At 43.9% G+C, this 15,429-nt stretch overlaps 1 protein-coding gene across 2 annotated transcripts in view; it reads right to left on the reverse strand.

Moving 5' to 3' along the window:
• Positions 1-3,376: 3,376 nt before the first annotated feature.
• LOC109889528 (transcription factor RFX4) overlaps positions 3,377-15,429 on the reverse strand; it is a 37,950-nt gene continuing 25,897 nt past the window's right edge. The window contains exons 15-18 of one of the 2 annotated variants that reach the window (XM_031822939.1): positions 10,882-11,043; positions 10,371-10,497; positions 9,909-10,047; positions 3,377-5,113 (exon numbers count right to left, since the gene is read on the reverse strand). In XM_031822939.1, the coding sequence (XP_031678799.1) occupies positions 4,841-5,113; positions 9,909-10,047; positions 10,371-10,497; positions 10,882-11,043 (701 nt within the window). In that variant the 3' untranslated portion in view covers positions 3,377-4,840. Of the gene's footprint in view, positions 5,114-9,908; positions 10,048-10,370; positions 10,537-10,881; positions 11,044-15,429 lie in introns of both variants that reach the window. The other variant, XM_020481013.2, reaches the window with a different exon arrangement.

Below are 15,429 nucleotides of genomic sequence, written 5' to 3' on the forward strand. Positions count from 1 at the left end.
TTAACTGGTAACATTGCCCAGCCCGTCAACCTAATGGTGCAACACAATACAGAGAGAGGGAGGGAACTGACAGTAATCATACACGGAATGCATGCATTGACTAGGAAACAAATGTAGCTAAGGATTCACAACAAATGACTTGTCTAGCTAGCAATGGAACAGAAAACAGCTAGCTGAATTTCTAACATTTTCAATAAGATAAGGTTACAATTTCTTACGCCACACCAGTTGGGAAAGAGTGCTCTGTCCTGCCAAAGCATTAATTGCTTTGTTTAGTGCCTGAAAGAAAACAGATAGAAAAATATGATTTGCAACACTTCTCATTACCTGGCTAGCCAGATCACCAATTCAGGATATTAAAACAGAGTGGTTCTTCAAAATGGACAAATTCCTGAATTAACAAAGCTAACGATCGTCTGCTAGCTAATGGTAGTGTCCAACATTAGCTAGGTAGCTAGCTACAGAGCCTTCAGAAAGTATTCACACCCCTTGACTTTTTCCACATTTTGTTGTGTTTTCTACAGAAAATACTCAAAGTGGAAGACAAATTCTAACATTTGTAAAAATTAAAAATAAATCATGGAAATAAACCCCTAATATATTGGTTACATAAGTATTCAACCCCCTGAGTCAATACATGTTAGAATCACCTTCGGCAGCGATTCCAGCTGTGAGTCTTTCTGGGTAAGTCTCTAAGAGCATTCCACACCTGGATTGTGCAACATTTGCCCATTTATTATTTTCAAAATTCTTCAAGCTCTGTCAAATTACTTGTTGATCATTGCTAGACAACCATTTTCAGGTCTTGACATAGATTTTAAAGCAGCTTTATGTCAAAACTTTAACTCAGAAACATTCACTGTCTTCTTGGTAAACAACTCGAGTGTAGATTTGGCCTTGTGTTTTAGGTTATTGTCCTGCTGAAAGATGAATTTGTCTTCCAGTGTCTGGTGGAAAGCATACTGAACCAGGTTTTCCTCTAGGATTTTGCCTGTGCTTAGCTACATTCCATTTCTTTCTTATCCTGAAAACCTAATCAGTTTCTAATGATTATGAAAACACCCATAACATGATGCAGCCACCACTATGCTTGATAACATGGCGAGTGGTTCTCAGTAATGTGTTTATTTATTTATTTAACTTTATTTATCTAGGCAAGTCAGTTAAGAACATGTTCTTATTTACATTGACGGCCTACCCCGACCAAACCCGGACGACATTGGACCAATTGTGCGTCGCCCTATGGGACTCCCGATCACAGACGGATGTGATACAGCCTGGATTTGAACCAGGGTCTGGCTGCGCCACTCGGAGCCCTAATTTGTAGCCAATTTGTTTGTGAGAAAATGTGATTTATATTCAAACTTGGGCTGACTAGAGTACCTAGACTTTTTCAATCCAAAGTGATTAACTGGAATTTAGCAATAAACAAAATAGCATACATAGACTGTGAGTTATTTTTTCATTAGACCTACAGTTGCATAGGGCAGGAGTGGACTACACAATGCAAACCTGCATAAAGCAAGCTCAGCCCTGTGTTTTATTGTCCAATCATGTTGCTTTCTATGTGTCTGTGTATAGGAAACCCCCCTAGTACTTAAAAATATAATTCATATGAACAAATACAAGGTTGGTGCAGTTTGACAGGGTTTTCATCCTCCCCAAGGCCAGGAGTTTTTCTATGAGTTTTTGTAAAACCATGTGACCTGACTAGAAAAACCCTGGTCCCATCATAGCCCATAATAAACCTTTTTACAAAATATGAATCACGTCAAACCCTATAAGTTCCAGAGTTTTACCTGGTTAGGTTACCAGATCAGGAAAAACTACAGGCCCCAGAATGTTGTTTTCGCCACACCACTCTGGGACCTGTGGTGCCACCTCTGGCTCAAGTTAAGTGATGCCTTAATCCTTTCCTTGCGGTCTATTGGCAAGCTGTATATTCAGCCATGAATCATTCCAAGCACTGGAAACTGAATTCAATCCCCATTCTGGAACTGGCAATATAGATTCTCACAGCTCTAATGTCTACATTAAATCTTGAATTTGGAATTACAATTTTCAAAATGAACTAATCCCTGACGGGACAAAAGGGGAAGGGATATTAGATATGGTGGGCATAGGCCAAGGGGGTATGATATTATACTTCTGATGCTCCTCTGCATTCTGACACTTCCCAAATGGTCTAAGCTGGTATCAAGTGTTTTTGATCAGGCTTATAGTCTTTCAGGACTGTGTGGTTTTCCCGTGTTCTTTGCATTTGTATCCTTTGTATCAAACGAGCCTACAGCATGCAAAGCCTTGGTTGTGAACTTTTATGGTGTGCTGGAAAATGGGCTCACAGCACAGGGGATCTGCGTTCAAATAAATAAAAGAAAACTTGAAAGGGTTAGAGGTCAAAGGTTAAGGGACAGAGGTGCGATGACCCCAGCAGGATCTGCTCTCTATAGAAATGTAATTATTTCCGCAGTGTCCCTCTCACTTCTCGCCCAGCCCCCACTGTGTTCCCAGTCTTCCCACTGCTAGCAAGTGATTGGAGTAAAAATCAGCTCTGAGGATTTGAAAAGATTTGGGCTCCTTTGTTGACATCAAACTCAAAATGGAGGTTTAAAGGGACAATCTGCATTTCTACATCCAATTTTGGACTTATAAATGAATGATATGTACCCCTTGATTTTTGAAGAATATAACTTATAAATGCGTCATTATCTCAGTTTAACTGTCATACATCATTAGAACACAAAATATAATCTTGTTTTACTCCAAAGTTAAAGTAAATATAAACCAACACTAAATAGCCTCAAAACATGGTTAAAACTATAATTGTAATATCATGCATGGTCAGTCTTTGCATCCATAGATGTGTTTATGAATTTGAGAGTAGTTACATTTGTCCAGCCCCATCCCTCAGCTTTATACCGAAACATGGGCGTGGAGAACGCTTTGTTATTGTTTCAACTGCTGATTTCCACTTTAAGGCAGGGGCAGTTGTGCAATGACATGCTACACCAAATATTGAACCAAGAGCTACTATGTGGTGATACTTTCACGCAAGCCAAACTGCAAGTAAATTAAGATGTGTGGTGTCATTGCATTGTAATACTGAACACTCCTCTGAAAATGTATTGATCAACATTTCCAAAGCACGATCAGTGTATCTTCAATATCAAGAAATAATAGCAACATTTTTGTCAGTCAGACAAGTTAGTTTGGAGAACTCCAGTGGAAAGAAACTAGCCTGGCCAAAACAATGAGATGGAACAAGGTTTCTAGGCTATACACAAACAGACTGCAGAACAGTGACATGTTTATTACCAATGGTATGTGTTTGAGAGAAGAGAAGAATGAAGAAATAAGAACACGGTCCACATTTTGATTGGGGTTTTCAAAATGATTTATGTGGCAGCAAATAATTCCACATACATATCAGTTTAAACTGGAACAGTTGTCACCACAGAAGTTGTCGAGTGCTTTTATTTACAGAAAAAAAGTGACTAGAGTTCATATATGTTACACTTTGATATTTGTTCCTTTTTATTCCTACCCATAGGGTAATAGGTCCACAGTAGCTTTGAGTGCATTATGAAACACACAAACCTAGGTTAATGTTTCCGTCACTATCCATACAAAAATGAACAAAATACCAACCGTAACACAGAAAACCAAACAAAAAAAGAACACCATGTTACAAAGTTACAGAAAATACATCTATAGTATCTCCTCCTCCTCTCACAAATACAGCAACAGAGCTTGTGACAAAGCACACAAATAATCTGGCTGAGGCACAGCACTCCAGCGGTGAAACAATAAGGCAATCCATCCTGGGTTGTATTCATTAGTCACCAAACTGAAGAAAACAGACTGAAATAGGGAATGATAACCTGAACCCAATAAGAAATACTATATTAATTTTCCGTTGCAAAATGTATTGCTCTGTTGTGCCGTAATGAATACGACCCTGGTTCTGCAGCAGGCTGAAGCTTGTCTTCTGAACAGCATCTGAGAGGCCTGCTCTGAGCCCACACAGGCAATGCGGTGGTGCTGACCAAGTGAAAACAGCGTACGTCGTTAAGAGGCCATACTGACGTCAGCCACAGTGGACAACGTTAACAGAGTTACATTGGTTGCGTACATTAGTGGCTGAGTACAGGGAGGGAGGGGTGATGAGTGTTTTTTGACTCTACAGATGTAGGATCTTAATTTGATAAATTTCTCACTGCAGAAAAATAATCCTCCAGCATTTTTGTAGGGTTTGAATTTTTTTTGTTAAGGCAAATCATTTTGAAGTGGAAATGACAAATTCTAGAAGCCTTTTAAAACCTTTTAATACACTACAAATTTGCATTTACTACTGTGCAGGATATTTCCTGCAACAACAAGGTGATAAAACTAAGATCCTACATCTGTTGGTCGACTGCAGGGATGGGTGTTCATCGATTGCAAAGGCACAGCTGTGTAGGCCACACTGCACACTTCCATATGTGAGATTATTCCGACTGCCGCCGTTTGCACTGCCATTTTCTGCAAACAGCTCCACCATTGAGATGATTGCTGCCCTGAACAGACTAGGCCTACACCACAATATTCTGATTGTGTAATGTGAGAAGAAGTCCTGAATCTTAGCTTGGTTCTCTGTGCTGTGGCCTGTGGCTCAGGTAACCCAGTGTTGCTACTCTGCAGCCTCACTCCCCTACCATTACACTGATACTCCTGATTAGGTGCCTCTGGGTCGTGTTGGGGAAAGGCAGTGGGACATTTGCATCCATAGGCTTGGCAGGCAGGCTGCATGGGGATGACTGTGCCCAGGGGAGCTCCTCTCTCTGAGGGCTGAATTGAAAGCCTACTTGGCCCAGCCTGTAGTGGCCTCTCCGTTGATGTAGGCGAAACCGGGAAAGTGTTGAGAGTGTTCATACTCAGAGTTCCTGCGAGGGGCCAGGGGGGAGTACATGTCTCCAGAGGCGGCGTAGCGGGAGGAGTGTATAGGGGGACTGGTGTAACAGCTGTTGGCCGGTGAGACATCAGCCCACCGGGGGGTCACAGGCGTAGGGTGCAGCCGAGGAGTACCTCCCATCAAGCAGGGCTCCATCCGTGACATCTGGCTGTTGAGTGGGTACTGCCAAACAGAAGAGAATCTTGGGTGTTAGGTTTATGGTATTATACTGTATGTAACATGTACAGTGAGGGGGAAAAGTATTTGATCCCCTGCTGATTTTGAATGTTTGCCCACTGACAAAGAAATGATCGGTCTATCATTTTAATGGTAGGTTTATTTGAACAGTGAGAGACAGAATAACAAAACAAAATACCAGAAAAACGCATGTCAAAAATGTTATAAATTGATTTGCATTTTAATGAGGGAAATAAGTATTTTACCCCCTCTTAATCAGAAAGATTTCTGGCTTCCAGGTGTCTTTTATACAGGTAACGAGCTGAGATTAGGAGCACACTCTTAAAGGGAGTGCTCCTAATCTCAGTTTGTTACCTGTATAAAAGACACCTGTCCACAGAAGCAATCAATCAATCAGATTCCAAACTCTCCACCATGGCCAAGACCAAAGAGCTCTCCAAGGATGTCAGGGACACGATTGTAGACCTACACAAGGCTGGAATGGGCTACAAGACCATCGCCAAGCAGCTTGGTGAGAAGGTGACAACAGTTGGTGTGATTATTCGCAAATGGAAGAAACACAAAATAACTGTCAATCTCCCTCGGCCTGGGGCTCCATGCAAGATCTCACCTCGTGGAGTTGCAATGATCATGAGAACGGTGAGGAATCAGCCCAGAACTACACGGGAGGATCTTGTCAATGATCGCAAGGTAGCTGGGACCATAGTCACCAAGAAAATAATTGGTAACACACTACGCCATGAAGGACTGAAATCCTGCAGCGCCCACAAGGTCCCCCTGCTCAAGAAAGCACATATACATGCCCGTCTGAAGTTTGCCAATGAACATCTGAATGATTCAGAGGACAACTGGGTGAAAGTGTTGTGGTCAGATGAGACCAAAATGGAGCTCTTTGGCATCAACTCAACTCGCCGTGTTTGGAGGAGGAGGAATGCTGCCTATGACCCGAAGAACACCATCCCCACCGTCAAACATGGAGGTGGAAACATTATGCTTTGGGGGTGTTTTTCTGCTAAGGGGACAGGACAACTTCACCGCATCAAAGGGACGATGGACGGGGCCATGTACCGTCAAATCTTGGGTGAGAACCTCCTTCCCTCAGCCAGGGCATTGAAAATGGGTCGTGGATTGGTATTCCAGCATGACAATGACCCAAAACACACGGCCAAGGCAACAAAGGAGTGGCTCAAGAAGAAGCACATTAAGGTCCTGGAGTGGCCTAGCCAGTCTCCAGACCTTAATCCCATAGAAAATCTGTGGAGGGAGCTGAAGGTTCGAGTTGCCAAATGTCAGCCTCGAAACCTTAATGACTTGGAGAAGATCTGCAAAGAGGAGAGGGACAAAATCCCTCCTGAGATGTGTGCAAACCTGGGGTCCAACTACAAGAAACGTCTGACCTCTGTGATTGCCAACAAGGGTTTTGCCACCAAGTACTAAGTCATGTTTTGCAGAGGGGTCAAATACTTATTTCCCTCATTAAAATGCAAATCAATTGATAACATTTTTGACATGCGTTTTTGTAGATTTTTGTTGTTGTTATTCTGTCTCTCACTATTCAAATAAACCTACCATTAAAATTATAGACCGATCATTTCTTTGTCAGTGGGCAAACGTACAAAATCAGCATATGTATGTATCATATCTAGGGCTGGGTTTTTCCCTGAACACATGACCTGACCGAAGAAACCCCCTGCCCCTAATGAGGCTATAGCTGGACTCCAGAGTTTTTCCTGGTCATGTAATATTACTGGGCAAAACTACTGGCCCTTATGTAATAAATGATATGTAACATAACACAAATCTTTGATTTCTCTGTAACACTATGAGGTTTATAATTCATAATGAACATCAACAGTAGAACCCCTATGCACACCAAAACGTTGTAAATGATGGACATAAATAAGTCACTTCCTGAAACTGAGATGAGCGTTGGACTAGGATAAGTGGTCAGCCGGTAGTATTTTCGTTGCCCAGGGTGACTGACGACTAACAGCGCGGACAGAATCAGCTCCTCTTACAAAATATTTGGGACTGGTCAAGAAATCCAACAAAGTGTCCCATTTGTGTCTTCTCCTTCCCTTCCTCTTGAGAGATCCTCTCAGACACACTCAGACAAAGCGCACACATTGTGCCCGATTTAAGTTCAGAGCAGGGCGGACAAAAGTGGAAGTAAAAGTCTTTCCTCTTTATCCCACTAAATATAAACACACAGGCAACAGTCGGTTTGATTATGAGGGATGGTGGAACGGAAAAAGGCTGTCATCACGGGTCAGGGTGGCTCAGCGACCTCTTGTTCATGCTGAAAAGAGACCATTGAATAACAATATTTTAATAAATACCCCCCTGGCCTGGTCTATGGGGTCTATCGCCACTGGCTCAGAGAGGTGAAGTGACTATTGAGTGGTGGGAGGGGGAGGCAGAGAACAGGGACCCGGGCCATTGGCTAGACCACCTTTCACTGTCTGCTGCTTCCGCTGGTGTGGAGTAGAGGAGAGGAGAGGAGAGGGCAGGGGCGGCAGGTTCGAATCGCCAAGCCGACTTGGTGAAAAATCTGTCGATGTGCCTTCGAGCAAGGCACTTAACCCCAATTGCTTCTGTAAAGGTGTCAGCATTCTTCAGTTTGCCATGCCGAACCAAACAAGTGTGCTTGCATAATCCCTTAAAAGACCATTGGAAAACAAGAAAAAAAGCGGCAATAGTACTGTTTGTCTATTTTGAGACACCGTAGCCACTATACACTTCTTCGAAATAGTCCAAATTAATCTAAGATAACTCAAGAAATCTGTCATTAATTATGACGTTTCTGCAGAGGAGATCTTAGTCACGCAATTTTACATCTAAGTAAGATGTTTGGTGCAGTATTTCTCAATGAAAAAATGTGCATGAAAACGAGTCGTCGCTTGTTGAATGACAACAAAGACTTTATTGAAGAATCCCTATTGTTGACCAGTCACTAACGAAGGGGCGTAGACTTCGGCTACCACTTCTTGTGTGCCTGAACAGCCAAAAAAAACGTTACCTATGTCCAAAACTAACAGAAATGTCACAAAATGTTTTCATAATATATGCATGAACTCTTCCGAACTGTTTGGGCTTAGAAGCATGCGGACGCCTTAAGTCTCTCTGGATAAGAGAGGAGAGGGGGATTCAGACTACTGACGACCATCTGATCTCCTCCCACTACAAAGACGGGGGGGGCTGGAGGACCCTTGACAGGAAATTACCATCAGAAGGGTCAACTCACACCACTCGCTGCTATGGCTAAAGGCATCAGTATGCTTCAGTTCGGCTGGTGCCTAGCTGAAATCGGCTAGCAGAACTGAGCAAGCGTGCTCTCATAATCCCTTAAAAGACATTAGCTGGAAATATGAGAAAAAAGTGGCAATAGTACTGTTTGTCCATATTGAGATGCCATAACCACTTCCTCAAAATAGTCAGAATTAATCTAAAATAACTCAAGAAAATGGACCAACATTTTTACGTTTTTTTGCAGAGGAGTTCTTAGTCGCACAGTTTTACATCTAACTAAGAGGTTTGGTGCAGTATTTCTCAAAGAAACAATGTGCATGAAAATGAGTCGTCTCTCATTGAAGGACTACAAAGACTTTATTGAAGAAACCCTACTGTTGACCAATCACCGATGAAGGGGTGTAGACTTCGGCTAACGATTTCGGTTTACTTCTAGAAAAGAATGTGTGTGCACGAACATCCGAAAAAACCCTCACTGAAGTCCAAAATGAACAAAAACTCACAAACTGTCATTATAATATATGCACAAACTGTTTCAGCTGGGAAGCATGCAGACGCCATAACAGTGAATGAGCTCCACCGACACCGACACCACCACAAGGCTGCTGCACCCTCCTCCTCTCGCCTGCTCTTGTTCTTGTTGGATTCTTCTCTCTCTCTCCTTTCACACTCACTCTTGTATACCCCCCGGCATGCCATGCTATAGAGTGTGTTTTGCATACTAACGAGCCCCGTTGTCATTTACACATCCTGTTCATATTAACATTCCTCTCTGATTTACCGCCTTGTGTAAAATTCAACCTTACAAAAGCTAGGATAGAATTGACGCCTCGCCTACAACCTAACCAGGAATATCACATCTATATTACATAGGGATGTGAATAGATATCAGAGGGAGGTCTTTAGTGGCACGTTGAAGAAAAATAAACAAGTATGCCTTCTGCGTCATTCTGCCTGATTCAATGTCACATATGTCAGTGGGTCTAGCGCCTCTGTAATGATGTACTATGGTTATTAGGTGATTCCACAGCTTTTCTCTGTCAAATAACCCAGCAGACTGTCTAATTTTTCTCTTTGTAATGGATTTGATACAGTGTTTCACTGGCTTTCTTCCCTCTCTGCTCTGACGTCAATGAAATACAATGGAGTCTACTCCAGGACCCAAGCCAAGAACAACTATTGTCAACAACAAAGTCTTGCAGGTGTGGTGAACTGTGTGAAAAGTTGGAATTGTTGACTCTGTGGCTAAATTTCAGTATTATAAAACAGGCCAGAAACATATATGTTCAATGACAAAAAAGCAAATATAAAGTCAATCTCGGCAACCAGAACCAAATGTTGTGTGCGCTCTGAGAGGCTAATATTAAGCTAATGTAAGCTAATGCTTTTCGACTGGATGTGCGTAGTCCAGTATAAAGTTACAGAATTTTCTCCACTGTGATTCCATCCAGTATACACCGTTAGCAGATTCTCAGGTGAATGTAGGTGATATGGTCTGATTTGTAATTTGGGAGTCCAAGTTTGGACTGACCTGTGCAGAAGTGCGGTGGTAGGCGGGATAATGGAGGGGGGCAGGAATGCCTGGTTCATGGGCCAGACTGGGGTACTGGCTCTGGATGGAGTGGGGGTGCTGGTTGGAGTAGCTTCCGTAGTTATAGCTCCCAGTGAACCTGGAGAGTGCGCACAAAAACAGGTCAACATCATATATTCAATGTAGTACTTTAAATGTTTTCCATACATTTGTTTGTAAGAAATCAGATAACCCCTCTATGAGAGCTCAAAACCCCTCTATGAGAGCTTATAATGCCCCTATAAGACCTTATAACCACCCTATGAGAGCTCATAACCACCCTATGAGAGCTCATAACCCCTCTATGGCAGCTCATAACCCCCCTATGAGAGCTCACTACCCCTCTATGACAACTCATAACCCCTCTATGACAGCTCATAACAGCCATCTATGAGAGCTCATAATCCCTCTATGACAGCTCACCCGTGCTCATCCCGGTGTGCGTAGACTGGCAGTCGATGGGCGGAGGAGGGAGGGGGCACTGGGGCACCACTGCGCATGCAAGGCTGCTGCTGTCCGCCCTCAGAAGGGGTGCCGCTTGACGTTGTCACTGTGTACGTAAGGGACCAGGTATATGACTGAACAGCTCCTGGCACACACACGTAACACATACACACACAGAGACAAAGGGATTGGCACAGAGGAATCTACCTTGCCGTGACCCTTAGAAACCAACCCAATGCATGAGCACAGGCAGGATATGCCCATTCTAATAAATCATTTAATTCAACTGCTATGTATTAATGAATTAATCTGACATTATGTACTTTGTTGGACATAATCGTAACATTACCTACAGAACATGACCACAGACATGTGGGATTGCTTCTATAGTATTGTAGCTCCAGTCTAGTATTAGCTCAATATCCAAGCAACACTCCCCACTAACAGATTCCCTCCCCAGTACCCCAGTGTTGCTGTCTGTCTCTCTCACCTGTGGTGGCTGTGGCCCCTGTGTACTCTGGGGACTGGGCAGCAGCGGGGGAGCTGGCGGCTGGGACCCCCACTGAGGTGACAGACTTGGCCGGGGAGAAAGGCCCTGGGGATGTGGATGTGGGCGTGGTCTCCGTCAGCATCATCTCTTCCTCTTGCTCAGCTATAAGAAGGGGTCAGAGGTCAATAAACTATTCGAGAGACAGCAGGTTCTTATGTCCTCAAGAGTCAGTGTACTTCATACAGCATTTAATATCAGTACTGTCAAAATACAGTGCCTTGCGAAAGTATTCGGCCCCCTTGAACTTTCTGACCTTTTGCCACATTTCAGGCTTCAAACATAAAGATCTAAAACTGTATTTTTTTGTGAAGAATCAACAACAAGTGGGACACAATCATGAAGTGGAACGACATTTATTGGATATTTCAAACTTTTTTAACAAATCAAAACCTGAAAAATTGGGCGTGCAAAATGATTCAGCCCCTTTACTTTCAGTGCAGCAAACTCTCTCCGGAAGTTCAGTGAGGATCTCTGAATGATCCAATGTTGACCTAAATGACTAATGATGATAAATACAATCCACCTGTGTGTAATCAAGTCTCCGTATAAATGCACCTGCACTGTGATAGTCTCAGAGGTCCGTTAAAACTTCTCCAAGGTGGCATAGCAGTTCAGACGTCTTTTGTCCTCGTCTTGTCGTGTCCTGTATATATATATATTTACAACTTTTTCACATACATTTTATTTTTATTTTCCATCAACTCATCTTCAAAACACTCTCCTGCAACCCGCCTCACCAATGTATATTTATAAAAAAGTATTATTTACCTCAGATCTGTAATCCTCCAAGAAGCTAGCCAGAAACTCCAGGAGGCTGGCCTGAAACTAGCCAGTAGCTAATCCAGAAGCTAGTTCAGAAGCTAGTTGGCTCCTTTACTGGCAAGTCGTTGGTGTTCAGCTAACCACGGTTTGTGGTCATCGGCTATCCTTTGGCTCGAAAGTCTATCGCCAGTTCTGTACGGCGCAGCGCGACTCGGAGCGGAGCATACCGGACCAATTTTCCTCTCCATGTCCCTGGATTTCGACTGCTCTCTGGACATTCATGCCCGGATCTCACAGCTAGCTAGCTGCTATCCGTGTGACTATCGGCCTTCGTCGATTCCGGAGCAAACATCAATTGTTCCGGAGCTAGCAAGCTCCGTCAATCACTCCTGAGTTCCATCAATCGCACCTGGGCTGCAGTCGCCTATCCGGACCCGTTTTGCTGCCTTCGCGGAGCCCCACCGGGCCTTCACAACTGGACTGCCGACGTTATCTACCCGAAGGAGTTATTCGGCTGGCTCCTCCGTCGCGACGTTACCTGAACGCCCATCTGCGGCCTGCTAACCGTTAGCTGTCTTACCGGCTGCTATCTGAATAGACAATCGGACAATTTTTTTAATTTTTTTTTTTATTATTATTATTATGTTTTCTTCTTGGGCCTCTATAACTATATCTATTGTTTTTATTTTTGTTGTTGTTGTGTGATTTGGATTGATCCCCTCTACCACACGGAACCCCACTAATCTACTGACGGAGCGCAGGAGGTGGCTAACAACAGACCTCCATCCTATGCTAGCTTGCTACCGATGCCCTGGCTAGCTGTCTAAATCACCAACCAACCTCTCCACTCACCGGACCCTTTTGATCACTCGACTAAGCATGCCTCTCCTTAATGTCAATATGTCTTGTCCATTTCTGTTCTGGTTAGTGTTTATTGGCTTATTTCACTGTAGAGTCTCTAGTCCTGCTCACTATACCTTATCCAACCTATTAGTTCCACCACCCACACATGCAATGACATCTCCTGGTTTCAACGATGTTTCTAGAGACAATATCTCTCTCTTCATCACTCAATACCTAGGTTTACCTCCACTGTATTCACATCCTACCATACATTTGTCTGTACATTATACCTTGATGCTATTTTATCGCCCCCAGAAACCTCCTTTTACTCTATGTTCCAGACGTTCTAGACGACCAATTCTCATAGCTTTTAGCCGTACCCTTATTCTACTCCTCCTATGTTCCTCTGGCGATGTAGAGGTGAATCCAGGCCCTGCAGTGCCTAGCTCCACTCCTATTCCCCAGGCGCTCTCTTTTGACGACTTCTGTAACCGTAATAGCCTTGGTTTCATGCATGTTAACATTAGAAGCCTCCTCCCTAAGTTTGTTCTATTCACTGCTTTAGCACACTCTGCCAACCCGGATGTTCTAGCTGTGTCTGAATCCTGGCTTAGGAAGACCACCAAAAACTCAGACATTTTAATTCCAAACTACAACATTTTCAGACAAGATAGAACTGCCAAAGGGGGCGGTGTTGCAATCTACTGCAAAGATAGCCTGCAGAGTTCTGTCCTACTATCCAGGTCTGTACCCAAACAATTTGAACTTCTACTTTTAAAAATCCACCTCTCTAAAAACAAGTCTCTCACCGTTGCCGCCTGCTATAGACCACCCTCTGCCCCCAGCTGTGCTCTGGACACCATATGTGAACTGATTGCCCCCCATCTATCTTCAGAGTTCGTGCTGCTAGGCGACCTAAACTGGAACATGCTTAACACCCCAGCCATCCTACAATCTAAACTTGATGCCCTCAATCTCACACAAATAATCAATGAACCTACCAGGTACCTCCCCAAAACCTTAAACACGGGCACCCTCATAGATATCATCCTAACCAACTTCCCCTCTAAATACACCTCTGCTGTCTTCAACCAAGATCTCAGCGATCACTGCCTCATTGCCTGCATCCGTAATGGGTCAGCGGTCAAACGACCTCCACTCATCACTGTAAAACGCTCCCTGAAACACTTCTGCGAGCAGGCCTTTCTAATCGACCTGGCCGGGGTATCCTGGAAGGATATTGATCTCATCCCGTCAGTAGAGGATGCCTGGATATTTTTTTTAAATGCCTTCCTAACCATCTTAAATAAACATGCCCCATTTAAGAAATTTAGAACCAGGAACAGATATAGCCCTTGGTTCTCCCCAGACCTGACTGCCCTTAACCAACACAAAAACATCCTATGGCGTTCTGCATTAGCATCGAACAGCCCCCGTGATATGCAGCTGTTCAGGGAAGCTAGAAATCATTATACACAGGCAGTTAGAAAAGCCAAGGCTAGCTTTTTCAAGCAGAAATTTGCTTCCTGCAACACTAACTCAAAAAAGTTCTGGGACACTGTAAAGTCCATGGAGAATAAGAACACCTCCTCCCAGCTGCCCACTGCACTGAAGATAGGAAACACTGTCACCACTGATAAATCCACCATAATTGAGAATTTCAATAAGCATTTTTCTACGGCTGGCCATGCTTTCCACCTGGCTACTCCTACCCCGGACAACAGCACTGCACCCCCAACAGCAACTCGCCCAAGCCTTCCCCATTTCTCCTTCTCCCAAATCCATTCAGCTGATGTTCTGAAAGAGCTGCAAAATCTGGACCCCTACAAATCAGCCGGGCTAGACAATCTGGACCCTTTCTTTCTAAAATGATCTGCCGAAATTGTTGCCACCCCTATTACTAGCCTGTTCAACCTCTCTTTCGTGTCGTCTGAGATTCCCAAAGATTGGAAAGCAGCTGCGGTCATCCCCCTCTTCAAAGGGGGGGACACTCTTGACCCAAACTGCTACAGACCTATATCTATCCTACCGTGCCTTTCTAAGGTCTTCGAAAGCCAAGTCAACAAACAGATTACCGACCATTTCGAATCTCACCATACCTTCTCTGCTATGCAATCCGGTTTCAGAGCTGGTCATGGGTGCACCTCAGCCACGCTCAAGGTCCTAAACGATATCTTAACCGCCATCGATAAGAAACATTACTGTGCAGCCGTATTCATTGATCTGGCCAAGGCTTTCGACTCTGTCAATCACCATATCCTCATCGGCAGACTCGACAGCCTTGGTTTCTCAAATGATTGCCTCGCCTGGTTCACCAACTACTTCTCTGATAGAGTTCAGTGTGTCAAATCGGAGGGTCTGCTGTCCGGACCTCTGGCAGTCTCTATGGGGGTGCCACAGGGTTCAATTCTTGGACCGACTCTCTTCTCTGTATACATCAATGAGGTCGCTCTTGCTGCTGGTGAGTCCCTGATCCACCTCTACGCAGACGACACCATTCTGTATACTTCCGGCCCTTCTTTGGACACTGTGTTAACAACCCTCCAGGCAAGCTTCAATGCCATACAACTCTCCTTCCGTGGCCTCCAATTGCTCTTAAATACAAGTAAAACTAAGTGCATGCTCTTCAACCGATCGCTACCTGCACCTACCCGCCTGTCCAACATCACTACTCTGGACGGCTCTGACTTAGAATACGTGGACAACTACAAATACTTTGGTGTCTGGTTAGACTGTAAACTCTCCTTCCAGACCCATATCAAACATCTCCAATCCAAAGTTAAATCTAGAATTGGCTTCCTATTTCGCAACAAAGCATCCTTCACTCATGCTGCCAAACATACCCTTGTAAAACTGACCATCCTACCAATCCTCGACTTTGGC

This window comes from Oncorhynchus kisutch, linkage group LG4, assembly GCF_002021735.2.
Source record: "Oncorhynchus kisutch isolate 150728-3 linkage group LG4, Okis_V2, whole genome shotgun sequence".
NCBI classification, from domain to species: Eukaryota; Metazoa; Chordata; class Actinopteri; order Salmoniformes; family Salmonidae; genus Oncorhynchus; species Oncorhynchus kisutch.